Genomic DNA, 24,963 nt, shown 5'->3' on the forward strand with positions numbered 1-24,963 from the left:
CTAGGAAAGTATGAGGAATGAGAGGTAGGAATCGGGAAAGACATGAGAACTGTGCGTCTTCAACAATGATTTTTTGAGAGGGGGGAGGTTAATTTTATTGGTATGAAGAAACTCCCTCTGCCAACTCAGAATGACGACTTATGGTCTGAAATTTATAGTCTTAGTTGCCTGGGGCATGAAAGATTAAAGTGACTTGTCTCAGGGTTATATATGAATATACAATCCACATATTGACTCCAAGGCAAGCTGTGTACCCGTTTTTGCCTCTGTTCATGCACATAATAGGCATCTAATAAATCTTTGTAGAATGGAAACTGGACTGGAGTTACATGTAGGTGAGGAAAGAAAGAGGGAGGAAGAACAGGAGGAGGAGGGAGAGAAGGAGGAAAACAAAGGCTGGGGAAAGGAGGTGGCAGCCAGAATGCAAAGCAACTTAAATGCCAGTCTAAGGACCTTCGATCTTTTCCTGTGAGTACCACTGGAGGTTTCTGGGTAGATGAGGAACATGCTCACAACTGTGTGTTAAGGAGGTTAATGGAACGGCATGAGTCAAAAGGATTGAAAGAAGAAAAATGGGTGGCAGGGACCAGACGGAGAACAAGACAAACTTGGATTCCTCACCACAGGAAAAGAATGGCTTGTCTATCCTTAGTCTTATCTCCTGCAACAAAGGCTTTGTGGGGACCTTTTCTCTGGGAAGGCCACAGGAAGTGGGCCCAGGTCACCCTCAGTTTGGCAGCATCGTAGCACTTTTATATTTTACTTTGCCCCTGAGCCCCAGCTCAGAAATCTCTGCCTTTTCTATGAGTGGAAAGAGATATATAGGCCCTCACTTTGGAGATGTCAGAAGAGACTTGACTCAATGAGTACAAGACCCTTCTATTGAAGCTCAGCTTCTGCCCCTCTAGGATAAGGAGGATGGACTCAGTAGTCTCTGGGATTCCTTCCACATCTGATGCTTTATAATCCAGTTATTCTAAGTGACTTACTTAGGGTCACAAAGCTGGACAGTGGAAGAGTCAGAACAAGAGCCCTGGTCCTCCTCAGTCCCCAGCCTAAGCCCTCATCTCATGGAATCCTTCCCTCCTCTGGCTATGGCAAAAGACAGAGGGGGTGGCACACTAGGCTTTGCACAGGGATTCCAGACCTGGCGCTACAGTGTGAGGAGAGAAACAAGTACTAATGTGACAGTTTTCTCAGGCATCCCTTGGGGCCAAGGGCTTCGAGGGAAGAAACAAAACGAGAGTCTCCACTGCTTCCATTACTCTGCACCTAGGACTTCCCCTCTTCCCATTACCTGCAAAGTAAGTCTTGAGGCACAGCCACCTACAATTTCTATAGCTTCTATGACCAGAAGCCACGCGCCTGCCCTAGTATCCCAGCCATACTGCCCCAAACCCTGGGATAAGAGAGCAAGAAGCCTTCATTTCCTTCTTTCCCCTTACACAGCTACCACCTTAGTCCAAGGCCTCATTACCCCTTACCTGCACTCTTGCAATAGTATTCTGATTAATCTCCCTGCCTCCTGTCCCTTCTTCTGTCATTACCCACCAAACTGTGCTTCTCCCTTGTGCCCCAAGGCCAGCTGGCCTGACTGAAATACAAATCCAGAGATGATACATGGTCAGTAGAGAGACAAAGTCTCCCATGGAACAATGGTAACAATGGGGCAGTCATGACTACCTCAATATGTATGCATTTCATAGCAGGCAGATGTTCCCAGGAGCACAAAGGACCTGAGGGCACAGACTGGGTCCTTTGCTGACTAGACTTATAATGTCATGTTGTCCCCTTCCTATTTCTTGTGAATCCAAGCTAAGCAATTGAGTCCCCAAACCTAATTCAAGCCTTCATTACCACCAGCTGGACTATCACAATAGCCTTCAATAGGTCTTTTGAGCTCCATTCTGTCCCTGCTTTCATCTCTTCTTGACAAGCTTCCAGGCTAATTATTCTTAGACAGAAATATGATCATGTTACTCCTTTGCTCAAAAAATCTTCAGTGGTCACCCACTGCCTCATAGGCAAAGGTCAAACTCCTTTGCCTGGCATTTAATGCCTTCTGCAATCTGCCACCCCACTAACTTTTCAACCTTACTTCATTTTATTCCTCTTCAAAAAACTCTAGGCAACTTAGGCAAGCCTTTACCCTCCTTTCCTCCACCCATTCTCATCATGTGCTCTCCCATCTCCCCCCAGGGTCTTTGTTCATACTTCTCCCTATGATTAAAATGGTAATTCAATTAGATAAACATTTATTAAGTACTGCGTGCACAATATGGTGGTAGGCTCTGGGGATATAAAGACAAAGACAAACAAAAATGAAATAGTGCCTGCCCTCAAAGATCTTACATTCTACTAGAGTGATATAACACTTTAAAAAAAGGCAAATAAATACAAAGTGTTCATCAGCGTTGCTAGTCAGCTTGGGTGCCTTAGTTGGGGTCTCTATGTGTTTAAGCCCTTCTGCATGCAGCTAAGAGTAGAACTTCAGGAAGAGTGGTAGCCTTGGGGCCCCACAGCTCAAATACCACGTGGGGGCGCTTAGCACTAAGTTATTATTGTTGTTGAGTCCTTTCAATGTCTAACTCCTCAGGATCCCATTTGGATTCAGCCAAATGCTAAGCCTGTTAGGATACTTTGGGATCTAGACTCTTCCATCCCTTTCATTAGCTCTCCCTCCCAGTTTTGGGTCATTGGCATACCTGGCAAGCATGCCATCTATACTTTCATCCCGTACAGAAATTCTAAGCCATCAAGTCAAACAACATCATTTCAAAGTGACCAGGAAGAGAACAAGAGTAAATGGTGCCAATCTGTAGTCAAGAAGGTTGCAGAGCCCAGAGTGGTAACTGGAAATGCCAAGGCCCAAGCCAAGGGAAGATGAGAGGAGCCTCAGGGACAGACTTCAAACCTTGTAGTATAAGATTCCTTAAAGAAAAGACAGGCCTTAGGACACTTCTGTATGGCAGGGACTAAGGGACTTGGAAATACCCCAATGCTACTATGAGGGAGGAATTCACTGGGGATGCAGGAGGGCCTCAGGGTCCTGCCTTCATCTTTACTTGCCAAGACTAGACTTCATGAGAGTTACTCATGGCTAAATGCAATCTGTCTCCAAAACAGTCCAGCTCCCACCCCCTTGGGATGAACAATGACCCTCAGAACTGAAACAAAGAGGAGAGAGCAGCAGTGAGAAATGGTGCAATTGGTCCACAGGATGGATGTCTACAATGTAATAGGCTTGGCCCCCATCTTCTTGGGGAAGAAATCAGAAGCTCTTTCGCTGACTGAGGGGTGAGGAGGAGGGTGAAATGGTAAGGGTCCTAGAAAGGAAGAGGGATTTCTGGTATCTTCCTGCTATATTCACAGAACATGTGTCCCAGACTGCACAGCACCATCATGACTGCAGGCTAACATGTTTCTGAGTTGAGATGACTCTCCAAAAGAAATATCCTAGAATGGAAAGCCTGGACTCATTTCTAATCACTCTTCCCTGGGCTTGAAGAAAATATTGGGACTCCAGAAACTTAGGCCCTGCCTATTCTGAAACTCTATCTCCTCTATGCTCTCCTCCTTCACTCAAGAAGGAGGACAGGGACTATGTCCTATCTAAACTCCATATCCCTGTGCTCTCACAGGGCCCATTGGGCTCTGGCCAGGGTCTCCAAACAAGACAGTCCAGCCCGGCATAGGGACCTCTTCCTTCTTCTCACAGAAGGGAAAACCGAGGTGCTCGCTGAGATAAGAGAGCCGCTTTGGGACACCAACACTGGGGAGTAGCTTGAGAACAGAGAGGCAACACCCTGAGGCTCAAGTCATTTCTGTTCCACCCCATTCCCTGCCCCCTCTTGTCTTACCCTGAGGGTAAACCCAATGTGCAATCCCTATATAATCACACAAAATAAAAATGTATAACTTTACAAGCAATTGGCTCCCCAAGGTGTTTATAGAAAACCATCACTCAGATAACTTTGCTTACCTGTGATATCTCTGCCCCATGGAGCAAGGCCGTGTGGCTCTTCAGTTGTGGTCACACTGGTTTTGTGGCAAACCTTTACCACCACTCTTCAGTTCAGAAGTCCTCAAGCCCAGAATCTCCAGCGTTCCCCATGGGTAGCATCCCACTGAACCCACTGAACATAGCTCCAGACCACGACCCACTGAATATTCAGAAAACAATTCCGAGGACTGTCTCTCTCCCTCTTTTCCCTACTCCTTCCATCCCCCACTCTCCGATGGCCATCGACCATGGCCATGACCATGTAAACCACTGGAAATGTCCTACAGACAGTATCTCTCACTGAACCCATGGAACATATCCAGGGGACAACAACTCATTGAAACCATTAGAAACACTAGACTAAAACCGCAGGCCATGTCCCACAGAACCCTGAAAGGGCTGTGAATGAAACGCTGCCACTTTTCTTACATTCATTTACATAAAGGGACATCCCTGGTTTTAAAGCTTCATTGCCTCCTTTCCCAGTGGTTAGGAAAACTCTAACCAGGGGGCTTATCATGAATGACAATGGGAATCTTATTATTTCATTATTAATCCTGATTTCATTCCAGTACCTCTTGAAATCCCCAGCACATGTTTTCCCTGCTTCATGGGTGATAAAGAATCCTTTTTAGCTTCCTGGCAACGGAACTGCAGGATTAGCAAACCAAGGCAGAAAGCCATCCCTGAGCCAGTGGTTCATAGAGAGGCCAGGAACGGATCTACCTAAAAGCTGAGTCGGTGCCGAGGGGAGGAACCTTGAAACATGGATGGATCCCCTGCCAACGCAAGACAGACACACAACGCCCCTGCAAGCACAGGAATCCGGCAGTGACATGCAGACATCCAGGCCCTGCCAAGTGGAACAGAATCATTCTGCAAGAACCAGCCTCCTTAGAGAATGCAGCCCCATTGAACACCATCCAGAGAATGTGGCCAAAGAGAAGAGGCCCACTGTCTGGGCAGACCCAGGCCCACGGTGTGACGCCTAAGCCCAGGGCCCCCAGACTGGTGATGCTGCCTCCCCAGCCAGGATGCCCCAGAAGACACTTAATAAACCCTTGTTGCTGGTAGGTGTTGTTTGGTAATCGCCATACTCAAAGAAGTGAACAGAAAGGCCAGATCCAATAAGACATAGGGCAATAGGGATACATAATAGGTTACAAAGAGTCCACTGTGAAAATACAGCATAGGGGAAGAGGGTTTATATGAAAAAGATCTGGACCACAAGCTCAATATAGGGGCTGCTAGGTAATGCAATGGATAGAGGGTTAGGCCTAATCATACCTGGTCTCAGACACTTGCTAGCTGTATGACCTTGGACATATCACTTAACTCTGCCTCAGTTTCTCCATCTGTAAAATGAGCTGGAGAAGAAAATGACAAACCACTCCAGCATCTTTGCAAAGAAAACCCCAAAAGGGGTCACGAAGAGATGGACACAACTGAACAACAAGCTCAATATAAGTCACCAGTGTGACATGGCACCCCACTCCCACCCAAAAAATAAGCAATATGATCCTAGGTTTAAATAAGAGAAGCCTACTATTCCAAGAGGAAGGGAAATGATAGCCCTGCTGTCTTCTGCCGGGCTCACATCCCATCTGGGGCATTGGGTTCAGTTCTGGGGCCCCAGCTGAGGAAGGATGCTGGCCACTGGAATGTGTTCGGAGGACGGCAATCAGGATTATGAAGGAAGCAAACACCATGGTGTAGGAGCCCCCACTTAATGAACTAAGGTTAAGATTTAGTGGGACATGGTCATATTCAGGTCCTGGAAAGACAACAGTGAGGAGGATGGATTCGATAAGTTCTACTCGGCTCCCAAGGAAGAACTAGGAGCAATGGTTAGGTTCTCCATTATCAGGGTTGGGAAAGAGATATGTACAGACAGAAATTAGACTAAATGATGTCCAAGCTCCTTTCCAGCTCTGAGAGGCCATGATTCTGTGTCCCCATTGCAATGCTCACATTAGCCCCAAAATTTGGGCTCAGGGCTCCTCTGCTTATATACAAGCCCATCTTAATTATCTACCTGGGGAGGGAGGAAGGAGAAGGAATAGAAAGAATAAGTATTTATTAAGCACCATCATATGCCAGGTGCTGTGCTGAGTGTTTTACAAATATTATCTCATTTATTTATTTATTATTTTTATATTTATTATCTCACTTTATATTTATATATATTTAATATATTTATATATATTTTAATATTTATTATCTCATTTGATTCTCACAATGCCCCTTTGAGACACTATTATTATCTCCATTTTACAGCTGAGGAAACTGAGGCAGGGAGAAACTAAGTAACTTTTCCAAGGTCACATGACAGTAAGTGCCTGAAGTCACATCTGAACTCAGGACTTTCTGACTCTGGGTCCAGCACTCCATCCCCACTATGCCTCCCAGCTGCCTAGGCCCCAGAAGAGGTGCTCTCATAGTCTCTCTTGCTTGGCTCTGCATGTAGACCTGCACCTTAGGTCACACTGGACAGGTCTAAGGCCTCCAAGGGCTGGAGGTGCCAACCTGACATCCATAGTGACCACCCAAATTTGGAAATGGGTACCATGTTCCATGGATAGGCATGAGCCCCAGAGCAAACATAAGTCCTGGTGGCCCAAATATTCATAGCCTCAAATCACAGACTCCCTGAGCAATCTGATGCTCCTCCTCTGTTCATAGATCACAGCCAAGTCCACAGAAGCCCTGTCAATGCACCCATAGCACCTCTGATCCCATTTGACAGATGAGGAAACTGAGGCCCAGAGGGGAGGCATCCTACTATTAATATTCAATAAACCAGTGGCAGAGTAAAGTATAGAACCCAGGTTTCCTGATGCCCAGGCAAGGGTTGTGTTCCCATTCCACAGGGTTGGCTAACCTGCCTCCTCCCAGAGAGTTCTATGTGTTGGTAGCTCAAATCACACAACAGATGTTTCTGAATATTCACACTGAGTGGCTTGGATTTATTCCCTAACGAGAGACTTGTGTCTATTCAAAGGCAGACCCACTGATATCCCCTTGTCACCTTCACTCCGCTATATACCATTACCATAGGAACCCCTCACTTTCAGCAAATATAAGGAATAAATGTCTGATTTACACAGAAGGTGACTCAGGAGATGATTACCCTGAAGGGACCCTTCCTATTTGTCCCCTTTCTACCTTTCCAGACGTGTTACACCTTCCAACTCCCTTTGTATTCATCCGTCTGCTTGTTGTCCCCCCCAGGAGACCTGACTCTGTGTGTTCTCAATGGCTGTCCCTCACACCTGGAATGATCCCCCTCCACATTAATGCCTTCTGGTTTTCCTGGCTTCCTTCAACATGTCAGCTAAACCTCTACCTTTTGAAAGAAGCCTTTCTGGTCTCCCTTAATGCCAGAGCCTTCTCTCTGAGATCGCCGCCAATTTTTCCTGTATATGGCTTGTTTGTGCATACTCCTTTGAATGTTTCCCCTTCATTAGAATGTGAGCTCCCTAAGGGCAGGCTGGTTAGTTGGTTTTTTGCCTTTCTTTTTCTAGGCACTGAGCACAGTCAGAAAGATCTGAGTTCAACTTCTGCCTCAGATGCTCATTAATCATGTGACCCTGTTTAAACCTCTGTTTGCCTCAGTTTCTTCCTCTGCAAAATGGTGATAATAATAGTCCCTACCCTCCAGAGTTATTATAAGGATCAAATGAGTATCCTATGTTTAGTGTTTCAGGAACTTTAAAGTAATATATAAATGTTATTATTATTATTATTAATTTTATTATTACTATTTCTACTACAACTTGACTGTTCGCATTACTAAAGGGTGACAGAGGTCCTTCAAACAAACCCCCTTCTTCTTGTACTAGTGCACTTCAAATGGGATTTTATTTGGAAAGATTCAGTTTATACCACTCTTCAGGAACATGTGCAAGGAATTAAATGAGGTGAACCTATATCCAAGAATGAGGCAGGAAGGAAATGTCTTAGGTTTGGTCGATTAACTTTCTTGTGGGGGAAATGGAAGGAGGATTGGGAAGCAGGGTGAAATGGCTTAGATGAGGTAGTGTTGTTATTGAGAGAAAGGTACTCTCCGAGCGGGACACATCCCCCTCCTTGACAGCCCACCCCTGGCCAGCCTTGTCTCCTCCAAAACTGCTTCACAGCACAGACAGCCTTGATGGCTACTCCCCCAAGGCAAGAACTTCCGGGCCATGAGGCTGACCCTGTTACAGTCACCTACCCTGTGAGGACTACCACGAAATCCATCACATTCCAGCCATTCCTCAGGTATGAGCCCTTGTGGAAAACGAAGCCCAAGGCGATGATTTTGATCCCAGCCTCAAAACAAAATATTCCGATGAAATAGGGCTCAGTGTCATCCTGCAGGGAAGAAACAGGACAAGTCACTCTCAGCCAGGTCCAGAGATGCCAGCCTCACACTGACTCCCCAGGGGCCAACTGAACTGAGCAAGGTTGTGGGGCAGTCAGACAAGGAACCCTAAGTCCTGGGAAGCTTGCTCTCTGGCTAGGGAAAACTTCTCACCCTACCCCTGGGACTAGTTCTCCTCCCACTCCCTAAGTATGAGACTCCACTCTCACTCTCACTCAGTTCTCTCACTGGGTCATCCTATGGTTACAGTCCTCACTTCTAGGAGAATGAATCATATGGGCTATCTCAAGCCCTAACTCCAAATCAGGGAAAAGTCACTCATGGAGGATACAAAGAGAATCAAATTCAGTCCATTCGTGTTGTGGATGACCCAGACAGTGGAAGTATAGCAGCAGTATGGACTAGGACTTGGGGTTTCTGATCCTCTTCCCCCTAAAATAGAAAAGCCACCCTCTCTCCAAAGCTCTGATCCTGTATCTTCTGTTAACCATCTCTGTCTAGATGTCTGAATGACACCAGACCTGTTTTTTAAGACAGAAAGCATCATTTCTCACACTAAAACTGCACCTCTCCTCCAATTTTCCTTATTTTTGGGTGATAGTATCACCATCCTTTCCATCTTCCAGGCTCAAAACCTGGGAGTTATCTTTGACTCTTCTCTCTCCCTAATCTCTCATGGTCCTTTATCCACCAAGTTCAATGACTGATTCTTTGTGTGCTCAGGCCCTTGGTTTTGAGATGGGATTGAGGCAGTAAATGAGACCTGACCATTATTGTCATGGAATTTCCAGTTTAGTAGAAGAGGTTAGATATGACATAGAAGGACATAATACATATATGGGCCAGGAGAATATTAAGAACATAGTGTTACAGAAGAGAGGTCCCTTCTTTGGGAGGAACTGGGGAATGTGGAATTGTCTATCAGGAGTAGAACTCTAGCTCATGAAGTCCAGGCCTTATCACTGGAAGTCTTACAGCAGAGAATGGGGGCAGGATGGCTATTTCTTGCAGAGGTTGTAGAGAGAACTTTTGTTCAGGCATAGGTTGGACTCCTGGGGTCCCTTCTGGCTCTAAGATTCTGTGATTTATGGAGGCAACGGCCCATGAGATGAACCTGGAGGACAGGTGTGGTAGGGAGGACATTCTTGGAGATGGGAAAGGGCTGCAAGTACTGGAGGCATCAGACAATTACTATATACTGCTACCTACAATATTGTCTCCCCTATGAAATAACAATTTACCTCCTCTGAGGAAGCTGGTGATGTGGTGGATAGAGTGCTGTACCTGGAGTCTTGATTAAACTCTGACCTCCATATTTACTAGCTGTGTCACCCTGAGGGAGGAAAGGAACAAACCTCTGCCTCAGTTTCTTCAACTGTAAAATGGAGATAACAGTGCCTACTTCTCAGGGCTGCTATAAGGATCAAGGGAGATGTTTGCAAAAGCATTTGGCACACTTTAGGTGCTTAATAAATGCTTGTTTCCTCCTTTTCTTCCTTCCTTAAAAAAAAACCTCATGAGAATTAGAATGAGAAGAATATCCTGGTTGCTCCCTGTTCTTCCTTCCTACAGCATCTGCTCTCATGGGGCCCTTGTCACCTTGCCTGAACTACTGTAAAACAACAACAAAAACCTCTTCACTGGTCTCTCTGGCTTATTTTTCCCTCACGATGATTCATTCATCCTTCATAAGCTGCCACACTAAGCAGGTAGAAGGGAACTAAGAGGCCATCTAATCCAACCTAACCCTCAGCTAAAATTCCCTCTGCCACATCCCTGACAAGTGGTCATATGAGGCTCTGTTTAAAGAGTTCTCGTGATAAAGAATGTGATGTTTCCTGAGACAGCCCATTCCATGTCTGGACAGTTCCTTTAATTGGGAAGATTTTTAATTTCATCAAAGCAAAGTCTCCTTCCCTGGAACTTTCATCCACTGCTCCTAGGTCTACCCTCCAAGGCATTCAAGGTCCTCCATAAGGTACCTCCAGACAATCTTTCTGGTCTTATCTTGAACCATCCTACTCCATGTGCTCTATATGTCCACAAAATCCATCTTTTCACTGTCTCTAACATACAGGATTCATTCATTCCTTCACATCTGTACTCTTTTCCTAATGAGAACCTATCAATCCTTCAAGGTCTAAAGTCCTACCGTCCACTATGAAGTCATCCCTGAACACCCCAGGATTCACTGATCTCCCTTTTCTCTGAACTCCTCTAGCATTTGGAGTCTGAGCTAGACAACTAGGCATGTGGTCCCATTCTATCCTATACAGTCTTTATTCCTTATATCCACATTCTGACTCCCTAAACAGGTTGATCTCCTTAAGGACAAGGGACCAGGAATTCTTCTTGGATTCCCAATAGCATAGAACACAGACCTAGGCACACATGGCCAGGAGTCTCAATATTGGTCAGTTAGTGAATAAGGAAAGGCCAATCTGAATAGTACAGACACTGTCCAAATTCCTAAGGGCATGGCACACCATAAGCTTTAACCACAAACAGTTACCTACCTATCTCTGTTTTAGAGAAACTTTAACTGCAGAAAATAAGGGTGATGTAGGATCATATTGGAAGAAGGGAGGGGCATGAAAAAAGAGGTTGGGAATGACCAAAGATATTTTATAGTTCAGCAAAGGTCACTGTTGGCCATAGATTTTAGGAAGGGGTCCTTAACTTCATCAGGCCCTGGATCTTGCTTTTAAAAAAATTATTGGCAACTATTGCTTAAATATAGATATACTGCATACTCCCAAATGAATTCCCAACTATGTATAATCCCTGGCCTATGAACACTGACCAGGACCCCATTTACCACAAGACAGGGCAGAGAAAAATTCTGTTTCCAGGCCCTGAACACCACCTGGAGGTATAGGTTGTGCCAGGAATAACTGTTTTGTCAGGAAGGATTTAATGGGCAGCTTAGAGACATGAGTTCTGAGTGTCTGTGGTCAGAGGAAGAAGAAAACCCATTAGCTAGTGAAGAGAAGTGACCATGGGAACAACTGAGCAGGGACAGGTTCTCATGTTAGGCATCTTGGGAACACCTGTCCTAGGGACTCAAACTCAAAGACTCTATAGGACAAGGAAAGAGAGTGGGACAGAATGGGACATTCTGGTTAGCTCAGGTAGGCTATAAAGCCTGGGGTAGGGAAATATTTCATGTTTAAAGGTGTCCTCTCTCTCAAAGCTATTGCTACCCTGCCCAATGCAACCCACTTCTTCCAGAAAAGACTCCAAGACTGAGTCAAAGAGAGCCAAGGTGATAACACCTGAAATCCCCATTTACTCACCCTGGCTGTGGATCCCACTGATGGGCCAGGAAACTGATTCATACACCATGGGACAGGGTGTGAATTACTCTGTCTCATTCCCTCAAGTGTCTGAATTGCCCTCAGAGAGACATAATTCCAGAAAATTAAAGAAGCTCAAAGTCAGCTCCAGAAAAGATACACAACACTCATTTCCAGGTTAGCCTCAGACTGGCTTCAAGAATCCTTCTCCCACCTTTCTGGTCTTCATTTGTTCTAGTCTCCAGAGTACATTTTCATCTCCACCTCCTACATAAGCACATCAGGCCAATGTCTTCCCTGTCCTCCACACAAGGCCATACTCATTCATATCTCTTGAATCCTCTCTCCAAGACTGCCTCACCTCAAGAAGGCTCTTACACTATTCTCTGATTTCCAAAACCTGTCCATCTTTCAAGATTCAGTCCAAGGACCTCCTGAAAACTTCCCTGACCACTCTGTCATACAATGTGTGTACTCACTGAGCTGTGCAGTCTCACATTTAATCTTACTACCTAGTAGTATTAAATATTTTACCATTTTGTGTGTGTACCTCACCTCCCATAGATAATGAACTCCTTCAGGATAGGGATCGGCCTCTACTCCCTTCCAGATTTCCCCCATGCTATGAGCTATCTGAGGGAGTAGGACCTAGGTCTGCTTTCCTGTCTCCTCCACAGCTCTCAGCACAGAGTTGAATACACAGATGTTTAATGAAGGTTTTGATTTGATAAATTCAACTTAGGACACAGGATCCTAATCTCCCTGAATGTATGAATGGGCTCTCCCTACCACTTTCTACCAGTGACTGGAGAAGCAAAGGATAAAGAGCTACTGGTATCTCTAGGGGAGCAAGATCCTATTCAGGAAACTATCTCGCCCTACAAGAAAGTAAACAGGAAGGGGATGGGGGTGGTGATAGAAGGGAGGGAAGAGTAGGGGAAGGGGTAATCAAAATGCATGCCATCTTGGGTTGGGGGGAAGGGAGAGATGGGGAGAAAATGTGGGATTAAAAATCTTGTGGAAATGAATGTTGAAAATTTAAAATTAATTAATTAAAAAAAAATTTTAAGCATCCTATTCAGTAACTCAAGAGACACTGCCCAGTGAAACCAATGGCTTCTGAGCTCATGCTCTAGCTCCAAGACTCCTATGGAAGAGCAGGGGTGACATGGACCCCCAAAATGTACATTTATTTTTAGCTAATTAGCCTCTCTCATGATACATGTACTTCCTGGGAATGTGGGATCCCTGATGAATAAAGCCTTCCTAAAAAGCCAAGACTGAGTTAAAACAAACCAGTTATGGATATTAGAAAATGACTGTATTTGTGAAAAGACCCCAAAGTGGAAATGGCCGGAGGGAAGAGCTAGAGGACTAAGGTCAGAGACAAAAATTTGTAGTTAGAAGGGGACATTTAGACAGAAAATACCTGATTAGAGTCAGGAGCATCCTGGGCAGGTTGAGCAGAGCCCAGAGTCTATTCCTTATGAAATAATCCTCTATCATCCACAGGTCCCTGGCTGCAGCCCTAGGCTCTAGTACAAATCAGGTCTGGACTAGGCATTGAGGTTACAAAGTTAATATGATCTGCTTTTATTTGTCTGCCTTTCTATCTTTGCTAGAAGGTGACACCCTCATCCACTCCACCCCACCCCACATTTATCTTTTCCAAGACCTTTCTTGAATTCAGTCCTCCAAGGTGGTCTGTCAGGTTCTTGATGAGATCATGTCCTTGTCTTCCTCCCTTGCTCCCCCAGACTCTCTCTGAGGCTCTGGTTCTATGATCTCTATCCTCACCCCTCCCAAGGACAGGTTAGTTCCAGCTCCCAGGCCACTCACCAGCCTCTCAGACATGGGAGTCTTGTCTCCATCAGGAAGGTGTTGCTCCAGAGCTAAGACGATACAATTGGCAATGATAGTGGCTAGGATCATGTACTCAAAAGGAGTGAGCAAGGGAGACGTTAAGGAAAGAATGGAGAAACAGTGACAGCAGCAGTCAAGTGGGGGGTACTGGGTAACTGAAGCGAGAGGACTGGACACCTCCTGCCCCAGAAGTTTAGAAACCTCCTCCGGGAGTACAACAGTGTTCCCAGAAGCTGAGGCTATACTTCCTTCCCTCTCCTTCCCATAAACAGGAGACACAGAACACCCTCAGCATCATAACCTCCCCGATGGTGAGGCAGACCAGACCTTGGTCAAAAATAAAACAGCCCTCAGACTGGTATCTCAATCATAAGAATGATTCTACTTCCATCCTTGAAAGGTTTGTATTAGTTTTCTAACCCTAACTGACCTGTGAGGCTCCAACTCGGACTCGTGAAAGGGCTGGGAGCTTACTCTATGACTGCTCCTCATGCTGGTCCTGCTGAGGGCAGAGCACGGAAGAGAACCAGGTGCAAGCCTCCCTGCCAAGACTGGTCTCAGAAACCCCTCCAAAAAGCCTAGCTGATTAGCCCACCGGGTTGAGGGAAAGGGAGAGGGAGAGGGCGGGGCCTCGGTCCAGAGATGGCCAGGGGAGAGCTCAGCACCTCGGACAGCGGCACCCAGAGTCATCCTAGCCGACGCCCTCCTTCCTTGCATGGCCTCCGAAGCCATGGCAGCAGGAGTTGCCCACCCCAGGGTCTGGGGGCAGGTAAGGAGGGGGAACCCTACGCGTGTGCACCCACACATGTATACAGACACACATGTAGCGGGAAAACGTGCGTTTACATACGCACATGTTACATATACACATGAACACACAAGCCCAGGCACAGAAACACACATTCATATGGACACACGCACCATTCACCCTCAGGTGTCCTCCAGGCTCTCTATGCAGCTCTCCCTCCCGCTCTGCGTCTGTGCCGCCCTGAGTCCTCGGTCGGGAGTGTCTGTGTCTATGTGCGCGCAAAGATACCTAGCTCTGACCGAGACGTCCGAGCACCCAAGGTTTTACTCCTGCCCCCCACCCCCACTCCACCAGATTTCCCAAGGCTCCTCAGGACTGTCCAGGAAGACCTCCCTCTTCTCTATCCCAGATCGCCCTCAGCCAGACAGGTCCTCCACCCCTAGGAAGCCACCCTCCTCCCCCCTGCAGCCCCACCCGGCCACAGCCCCGCAGTCCATATTCCTCGGCTTCCCCAGACCTTCCAGAAGGCCTCCTGGCCGTGCAGGTCCCTCAGTTTGCCCAGCCCCAGCCCCGCCCAGTCCTCTACCCCTAACCAGGCCTCCTTCAACCCCAGACTGGACCCACACACACACACTTCAAGCCCCCGACCCCACAGGCAGGCAAGCAGGATATGGCCATTCTGTGACGCGCTTGGCGTATCTGCGGACGACGTTGTCCTCGCTGAAGATGAAGAGTGAACGGTTGACGGTGAAGCAGTTTTGCTTGACGGGGATGGGGTTGTACAGGGCCATGGTCCGGGCCCGCTGAGCGATGGACTGTTTGTAGAGCACACGCTGGCCCGGCTGCAGGCCCCCGGGCCCGGCCCCGGCCCCACCGCCACCCCGGCCGCCGCCCGCCGGGCCCGCTCCTCCATAGCGCCCGGGCAGCTCGTCCCCGAAACGGACCATGATTCCTGGCCGCCTGCTTTCACTGCTGCTGCCTGTCTTAGCGCTGTGCTGCCCGGAGCCCGGTGCCCGGTGCCGGCCGCCGGGGGACCAGGGCGCATCCCCCCCAGGCCGGCTCCTCCCGGCTCTCCTCGGGCCCGGCGCGCACTGACAGTCAACCGGCGCTGGCCCCGACGGATCCCAGGGCGCAGAGGACACGGAGGTTCCTGAGGCACCCCAAGAGAGTCCCCGGTACTCTCTTTTCTTCCTTATCTCTGTGTCTCCGGGCCCCTTGTTTCAGGCCTGGGAGAGGTGGCAGTAACAGGAGCAGGAGCTAGGGTAGGGCAGGGCGGGGGCGGCAGGTGCGCGCTCTGCCAGCGGCTCCGTCCGAGCTCCGAGTCCCCGGCCACGGAGATCTGGACCCTATAAGGGTGCGTCCACGTGACTACAGCCAGCCAATCTGAGAGCCAGCCCCTCCTAGCCCAAATTCCCCGCCTGTGCCCGCCCCCTCCCTGCAACTCCCAGCCCGCGGGCAGTCCAGCCCCGCCCCGCCCCAGTCCCCGGAAACCTCGCCGCCACTTCAACCTACTCCAGCCAAACCGTAAACCAACCCCTAAGGCGCTGTCCGGTGCTGATGGACCTTGGTTCACTGCAGCAGTGCTGGACCCAGAAAGTCCCTTACTGAATCTCACCACCAGGTTTCCTTGGACCCCAAAGCCCCTGCTGGACGTGAGTTATAGCGAAACCAACACTCACTGGTCAAAAGCAGAGGATTCCTAGCTCGGGTAGTGTGAAGAGGAGGAGAGGGAGAAGCCAGTGGACTTACAGAAAAGTCAGGTGAAGGAACAAACCTGTTCACCTCTAGCGGACTACACCATGGGCAGCTGCTGGACCTACGTACGTACCCCTGATTCCCAGTTCGACAAGACAGTTGAGAAGCCTCGCAGTAGAGGGAGGCGCACGGGAACAGATGGATGGAAGGAGAAATGAAAACCATGGCTGATTAGAAGAGAAAAGACCGATGATAAACTTTGATTCTTCATGGTTGGGAGAGGGTGAAGTATCTGGGGGGGGGGGGGGGGGGGGCCTGGATTTTTTTCCCTTTTGACGACTCCTACATAATGCCAAATCCTAGCTTCTGCTCCCTTGTCGCTTTCCTCAGATGAGAAAAGGAAGGTTCAGGTGATCTACTAGATTTAGAGGTAGATTAACTGGATTGGGATAGGGGGAGGGGGGAGTCTGAAAGTGAAGGCATCATAACCATTAAAACAATAGTCTGACTGTCCCCTCTCCTCTATGAATGTGCCCTCCCACATCTTCCCTTCAGCTTCTGGGGGCAGCCTCAGGGCAGGAGGGGACGCAAGGAGGAGGGGTTCAGAGATGACCGAAGGACAACCACCCCTACCTTGAGGAAGGATTCTTTTTTTTTTTTTTTTTGTCGTCCAGGAAAGAGGCTTAGATATGGGTCACATATCTCAACACAAAGACCTAGTAGATACAAAGAGGGAAATACATTAGGCAGGGCACAGAGATTTAGACAGGATTGGGTAGGAAAAACTGCAAAAGGTTGCCTATTTGGGGCCAGGAAGAGATTGCCTGAGGGTTCCTTCTGAATTGTGCGTCACTGGTTTTATGGGATACAAGAAGCCAAGGGGCCAAAAACCCGTATTCCCACTGAATTTCATCCTTACTCCAGACACTTGGTCTCCCTATCCACAGAATGGAGCCAAAGCTCCTAGGTTTGAGCAGGAAGAGGTTGGCTGGTGCTTGGAGATCCCAATGTGCCCTGCTCCCTGAGGGAGGTGAGATGTTTTCTTCTCATAAGGGCTAATTAGAAAGGTGTTGTTGGCTCAGACAAGAGGCTTCTCTTGGGAAACTGTGAAATCTCCCAGTGGCTGGAATACCCAAGGCTAATCCCCATCCCTCCCCCAAAACCATCTCAATCCTCAAAGGCTAGCAACTCCTTCCCTTCCCCATTCCCCCATCTGTCAAGTTAGCAGTCAGGATCAGAGAGGGGCGTGCATTTACACAGACACACATTAACAGAAAACTCAATAAATGAACCATTTATTGGGTCTTACTACATGCCAGATACTATGCTAAGTGCTGAAGAGATAAAAAGACAAAAGAGACAAACAATCCCCTACCCTCACAGAGGCAAGCCTGCAGCCTTTATCTCTGTCCACAATAAGTCTGCAGCTAGGAGTATCTGTTTTGCATGTGGGTAGAGCCCAGTCCAAACTGGACCAGACCTTTATGGTCATAGCCTGCGCTAACCTGTGGTCATAACCAAGGTTGGCTGATCTGACCTTCTGTTCTATTTTAATGACCAAGTTCCTATAGTGTTTGCATCTCCATAATTGTGTCCCTCTTGTTCCTACCTTAGATGAGCTAAGACTCTGCTCCACATACTGAGTAATCTGGGATCCAGCCCGTGCTGCTGCCACATTTCCTTGCCACCATACCCCTCATACCTCCTATTCTTGAACTCTTCTAATCTGTTGTCCCCACCTCATCAGTTGTAGCCAGTCTCTAACCTGGACTATCTCACACCAACATGAGTGCCAGTGATGACAGATGCCTATGATATTATATAGTGAAAATAGCACTGGATTTGGAGACAGAATTTTAGTTCAAATATTTTACTACCTTCAATATTGGTCAAAGCACAACTTAACTGTTTCCTGATCTGTAAAATGAGGGCCTTAAAGGTCATTTCTAACTATAAGATTCTAAGAGTCTATGATTCCCACCAGCACTGAGTGCCTGCCCTGTGACAAGCATAGAGGCCCCCACGGCCTCTACTCAGGATGACAGTGGTCACTGATCTTTGCCAAATGTTGGAAAGCAGTGATCATGACCCAACATCTGGCAGAGGTCTTAAAGTAAGGATGTCTGAGCTGCTGATGGTGGATACGCCATTATACCAAACTGGTCACATAGAAAAGTCTAAGGCAAAAATGGTGATTTCTGAGGTTTCTCTCTGCTCCTAGATAAAAGCCTTCCAGGTTAATGCTTGAGATCCAAGGTCAACCCAGAAGTCCATGTGATTCCAGACCACACAACTTGGGCTTTGTAGACCAAGGATGTCATGATCTGTGAAGACAGGAGCAGAACAGGACCAGGAAAGAGACAATCTTGTCAGCCAGTAGTTGTCTCTGGCAGCAGTTTGGCAGGACTAACTGCTCCCCAAACTCTGGCATTAGACTATATTTCCCTTCTTTTGGAAATTGTCTGTTCTCCAACTCCACACAGATGGCCCCCCTTTTCCTATAGGAAAAAAAAAATGCGATCTGTGCCTGGCATTCAAGGCCCTCCACAATCCCACCTTTATTTTGTACAATTCTGCTTCTAGCTCAAACTATATGTTCCAGTTAAATTCTGACCATTACTACATCCCTTCCTTTCCTTCTGCTTTCACAACAACCACCCCAGTGTAGTCCTTCAGCTCTCTTTTCCATCTCCTACTTATGTACATTCATATAAGCCATGTCTCAGGACAGGAATACACTGCTGTTTCCTCATCTCTTGGAAACCTCGTTTTTCTTCAAGGCTCAGTTCTTGGGACAACTCTGTGAGGCTTTCCCTAATATTCCCAGTTGTTAGATTTATGTTCTGCCTCAGTTTCCCTGGCATTATACTTGGGTGTGCATATCTCATGTCCCTCTAGTAGAACAGTTTTGTCTTTGTATTCCCAGCACCTAGCACAGTCTCTTGTGCATAGTAGGCCATCAACAAATATTTATTGAAATCTACTGTGAATCATCCACAGATGACATGGGATTCATGGAATCAATCACAAATTACTCCATAGAGTCAGGGTCATGCCAAAAATTAAGCAAGATGCACCTTGCTTATGGAAAGAAGACCCAAGAGATTCATCTTATCTTCATTCACACTCACCCTAATATTCAATCTGTTGCCAAGTCCTGCCATTTCTGTCTTCACACCATCTCTCCTATAAGTCACTGTCTTTCAACTCATGCAACAATCCCTCCAGTGCAGGGGCTCGTCACTTCATTCCTGAACTACTGGTGTAGTTTACTCCTCAACTGTAAAATGGGGATAATATACCTAATAGATAATAGTAACTACCTCCCAGGACTGTTCTTAAGATCAAATAAGACCATATTTGTAAAGCCCTCAGCACAGTGCCTGGCACACAGTAATTAATAAATGTTTGTTTCCTTCTTTCCTGTCTTGTCTCTCCACATGCCAGTCTGTCTTCTACTCAGCTGTCAAAGTGATTTCCCTAAAGCCCAAGTCTGACCACATCACCGAGTGGTTCCTTATTCCTTGCATTAAATAGAAGACCCTCTGTTTGGCCTTTAAAGTTTTTCATAACTAGACCCCTTCCTACCTTGCTGGTCATCACACATTTTAGTCCTCTCCACGTTCTCATTCAGCAACATTGGCCTATTTGATGATCTCTCTCCCAACTCTGTGCCTTCTCCCTAACTGTCCTCCACACCTGGAATGCTTTCCCTCATCATCTCTACCTCCTGGCTTATCTGGCTTCCTTCAGGATGCAGCTCAAATTCCACCTTCTGCAAGAACTGCCTTGCCTTGCTCTTGAAATTACCTCCAGTTTTCTCTGTACCTACCTATACATACACATAAAATGTTTGCACGTTGTCTCCTCTGTTAACTAAGCTCCTTGAAGGTAAGGCTGTTTTTGGCTTTATGTCTCCTTGTGTAGAGCTTGGCAGAGTGCCTCTCACAGTGAAGATTTGATAAATGCTCACTGACTGACTTGTGTCCCAGCCAACTATTGCCTTCAGCATCACCACTGACCAGGCAAACTCCCTAACCTCAGTGCTACTAGCCCAGCTTTTTCACTAGTCTTGACACATCTCCCCTCTAGTATACATACTTCTCACTTGTGGGCTGCTACAAAGGGTGTCTAAGAGCAGGGAGGGCTAAGGAACTGTTTTGAAACATTGTGTGGTCCTCTAGGTCCCAACCTGAGACAAAACAGTGGCGTATAACAGGGAAGTTACAACTTGGAGTAGGCCGATATGGAGCACTGACATGAACCAGTTCTAATTCTCCAATTCCAGAAGTAACCTCCTAGAATTTGTAGGGTTGCTAACCCCTTATCTTTCCTAATTGCATAGGCTCAAAAAAATGTGGGTCTTCTCTTCATCCTCTTCTGTTACCCATATGGAACCAGACCTGATGAACCTCCCTCTGCAGTAAATCTTAAAATCATCTTTGTGGCCACACCCATCTATATAGACAGTGATTATACTAAGAACAGATGGATAAACAAGGCTTCATTATGCCACCACCAACATGGGCACAGCTGAATCACTACTCAGCCACTTAGGTGGCTGTAATGGGCACTGAAGATGTTCTCCCCAGAGGCCTCCCCTTTGGCACTGGGCTCAAAACGGGGAATGGATTTTTCTAGGCCTCCCAAAGACCAGATGCCTAGGGTCCCTAGATTGTTAGGAAGGTTGGAGCTCCCTCTGCTGGTCAGTAGACACAGGGCAGGCTGGACTGGGGACAAACCAGCCCTAGGACAGAGTAACCTGGCCTTCATGAGAAACCTCCTATTATTAGCTGTTAGAGAAAGAGAATCCTATTTAAGGCTTCAGTGAAAACAGAGATTCCTTTGAGCAGCCAATCCCAGAGATTAGGAAAAAACCTGGAGTTGAGTCCTCAGCCTAACCAAGGTGCTAAAGTCTAACATATTGGGCTATGCACATGTCAAGCTGCACTAGAGCCTTGATCAGGGCTTTTCCTCAGGTCTTCCATGGGGTATGGTTCTTCTAAAGGAAGGAGACCTTAGTTCCCCAGTAACTAAATCCCAAAATATGAAGCCAATGGGGCCAGGTTTACTGGGTAAGTGGTGCCTTTTCAGAGAAGGGTGCGCCCTAGGCAAAAGTACAGTTCCAAAGCAGGCTGAAGGTGAGCATTCAGCAGAGGCACTGACCTCCAAAGTCACTTACCACTGAAGAGAGATCTTTAGGGGCTCTCAATTTTCTATGGATGGAGGTATACTTTTGGGGGCATGGTCCCACACATGGAAATGGCTCTCCAGGGGTTTTGAAAGCTACTCACTGGGAAAAAAGTGTGCAGCTCTCAGGCTGCCCAGGGACAAACATCTCCACCTTCAGAAAGGGGGTACTTCGGGGACATGGGGGATTCTAGGCCCTGAGTCTTGCCCCAACAGAATTTGGCAGAGTTTCTAGTTAAGGGATGGATGAATTGCAGTATTAGTTGGATACTATCCACAATGCTCTCTCTCCTCCTCCTGGGCCTGTACAAGATCAAGCAGCACCAGGAGACAGGTGAGGAGGTCACTGCAGAGGGTACAACCACCCAAGCCAGAGATAGGATAGGTTGCTGGCTTTATCATTGTCCTGAGAACAAGATACAAGCTGTGATAGAATCAGTTAATTAAGTGTACAATGAAACTCTTGTCTCAGCCCTGGGTTAAGGAGTGTGGGGGAAAGCATCTAAGAATAAATCCAGTATTCAGGGAGCTTACAGACAAGTCAGGAGAGCACATATAAAAATTACAAACTTATTGAAAACAATATAATTAACAAACATGTAATATAGACAATAGAGGAAGGAGATCAGTGATAAAGATTCAAAGAGGATTTGAGCTTAAAAGACAGCATTGGGGTTGGAGAGTGAGGAAGAGATGAGCAAAATATGTTCAAAAGCCTCATGAGTGGGCTATGGAACCCTGTAGTAAGAATCAACATTAGGTCATTTAGAATGAGGCCACTGTGGAAAGCTTTAAATGAAAAACTGAGGCTACTGGAAAATCCCAGCATGTTTTTCCATGTTGAGGACTGGTCTAAGGAATACAGGGCACTCTCCAGTGCCCAAATGAGACATTCTCAGAAGTTGGGACTGTAGTGGGGTGACAACATTGCATCACTGGGTTCCAAAGGTTCATCTATCTATCATGAGCTTGAGTTTCCTTCCTAAAGAACACTGATCCTCCTCTTGGGTTTTCCTCACAAACATTTAATCTCCATACCTGCCCACCCTCTTTTCATGGGGGTGGGGTGGTTGTGGGGGTGGGAGTGGTGAATGAAACAGCAGAAGCCATTTCATTTGTAAATACTCACCATTCAAGCTAGTAAGTTGAGGTCCTAGTGCCAGGAAATATTTCTCAGTTAAACCACTAGAAGTAACAACCTTATCTTCCTAGTAGTAGCCTAGGAAGGGGAACATCAAAAAACGTTTGGTCTTTTCTTCATCTCTTCTGTCACCCATATGGAACCAGACCTGATGAACCTCCCCACTGCAATAACTCTTGAGTTGTCTCCTATTCATTCTCAGGGACCTCACTTAAGTCCAGGCCATTACCACTTCTCACAGGGACAATGCCAAGCATCCTCAATGTCATTCTTGCCTTTCATACAGGATAATCAAAGTCAAACCCTTGCTTGGCTTTATCCAATCTTTCCATAGCTCTCCATTCCTCCTTCACACTGGTCATAACTGGTCCCATCAATGGATGTCTCAGAATCCCACCTACTCATTTTTGCTCACTTTTTCCAGTAGAAATGTATTTTCCATTTCTCTTCGTTAACGTAATACACCTCCTTCAAGGTCCACCGCACTCCAAGAAGCTTTTTCTACCTGCTCCAGTTAGCACATTTTAGACACCTATGAAACCTTCAATGAATACTTGCAGACTCAGTGAATGTTTAAGCCCCATAATTGGCTTCAGATCTCCACTGCAAAGTTATTTTCAATAGAAATTATTTCACAAGGACTCAGGAATTCAACTTGGGCACATACTGTTTTCTGGCATAATTTCACCCCTCTTGCAAATATTTTACCACGACAAAGTAGGAAACTAAGCAGTGATATTATTTCAAATAGCAGCAAATCACTATAACCATGCAGTCAGAAGAATAATGTGAATCCTTGAGGCATAGCTGAAGTGGTATTAACTGTGAACTTGCATCAAATTATTCCCTAATTTGTGTTCCTCTCCATATATTATTTTTTGCTAGATTGTGACTTGACCTTGAGATATGAGTTTACAAAGGAAAGAAAAAGGGCATTCTGCCCCCTATCCCACAATATAAATCAAACTTAGCTATTTACCAGGTTAGACACAGTCAGAGTCTGTGAAGCTGTAGGTCAGGAACAAACAGGATTTCAAAGAGAACAGATAAAACAGTGTAAAAGTCTATTTTGTTATTTCTCTAGCAGAGAAGATATCACCAACATGGGTGAAATGTTTGAATGTTTAACCCTTAGGAACTAGCCCAAATTTATGAGATACAACTAAGAGTTTTAGGTTTTATTTTCATTCTTCCTGAAAAAAAAAATCAAATTATATTCCAAAACTAACTGTAGCAAAGGATAACTAAACCCTTATTTGCCTCCTTATCTTACTGTTTTCAAAAAACTCACAGAGCAGCTTCTAATGAGCCATAGCTACCAATTTAAACTGCTGAGAAGGCTGGCAGGAAGAATAGTCCTCCTTCTGATAAACTGATACTAAAACCCATGTGTACTGTTTGTAAAAAGCCTTGTGAGGTAGAGATCTGTGGTTTTCCCAAATCAGCAGGATCAATAAATATCTACCAACTTGTAACACAGTATATTACCATAGCAACCATTTTCTTGAAGAAAATAGTCACTGAACATGTGGAGTACCAAATAACATCACAAGAGATGAATCTGACTATATCTTATCAGACACAAAGCAACTAGTTATTAATATAGGAGATACTTCAAAATTAGCTGTCTTTATGCAGATCAACAATTGGATGGAACAAAGATCAAAAGTGACACAAAACTGGACAGAAAGTCAATGCAATTGTATCACCTCAACTATTTAAAATACGTTGACTAAAAAATGAGAAATGGGCACAAGAACACTGATACTATTCATTGTTTCTTAGAAAAGTCAATACATGTCAAAGAGTCCAGAAATAGTCTCAGCTAAAATAAAAAAAATCTCCCTGCCTTGGAGGGGGATATGGAAGACAAAGGCAACGTCAGTAGAGGGTACAAACTCATTTTTAAAACATTACAGAGGCCGATGCAAGATTATGGGTATCGCCTCAGAAAAGGGGGAAGAGAAGCATTTGAAGAGCAAAGACTGAAAAGAGCTTGGCATAAGCCCTAGCCAAACCAGAGCATGGTCAAAGCATTTGCAGATGAAACTAGAAAAAGGACAATGAATGGATACAAAATGGAACTGATATGCCAGCGTATCTACACTAATCCATTTTCAAGGATGATAAGGGACTCAGCACCTGAGGAAGTGGTCAATGGAAATTAATTTGATAAAGTCAGGAAGAATGAGCACCTGATGAAACACATACAAATCTGTGGTGGAGGCAAAATAATTTTAAAGATCCCTAAAGATCAATTTTCAGGATACCTCAAAAAAAATGATTCTAAAATAATGGAAAACATGACTCCCCCCAAAAAGGCATTGAGAAGACAACAGTTATCAAGTAAATTTTCTACTTTTTCATATTTCTATAAAATCATTGTGAGGATTGTCTTCCTGAGGACTGAGGGCATCCTTGATAAGAGCAGGAATAGGGAAGAGGCACTTGTAGATTGTTTCCTATAGTAGACCAGTCACATAACTGAGGGGTGCAAAATATAAGAATTCAGTGTGTATACTATAACCATGGTTGATGTGGGACTATAATTGACAGAACAATATAGCCTTAAAGACTCTTGTTTAGTAAGGCACCTCATAGGCAAATATTAAAAATCATACAGAAATCTATAAACAACCAACAAGCATTTATTTTGTAAAT

General features: G+C 46.0%; 1 protein-coding gene across 1 annotated transcript in view; it reads right to left on the reverse strand.

Moving 5' to 3' along the window:
* The window catches only part of CACNA1B (calcium voltage-gated channel subunit alpha1 B), a 251,565-nt gene extending 236,214 nt beyond the window's left edge, over positions 1–15,351 (reverse strand). The window contains exons 1-3 of the mRNA XM_069072690.1: positions 14,949–15,351; positions 13,505–13,610; positions 8,220–8,359 (exon numbers count right to left, since the gene is read on the reverse strand). Coding sequence (XP_068928791.1) covers positions 8,220–8,359; positions 13,505–13,610; positions 14,949–15,223 — 521 coding nt within the window. The 5' untranslated portion in view covers positions 15,224–15,351. The remainder of the gene's footprint in view (positions 1–8,219; positions 8,360–13,504; positions 13,611–14,948) is intronic.
* Between the last annotated feature and the right edge of the window lie 9,612 nt (positions 15,352–24,963).

This window comes from Petaurus breviceps, unplaced genomic scaffold (genome assembly GCF_028583685.1).
Source record: "Petaurus breviceps papuanus isolate PSGF00001 unplaced genomic scaffold, PetGlider_PUasm1.0 90847, whole genome shotgun sequence".
NCBI classification, from domain to species: Eukaryota; Metazoa; Chordata; class Mammalia; order Diprotodontia; family Petauridae; genus Petaurus; species Petaurus breviceps.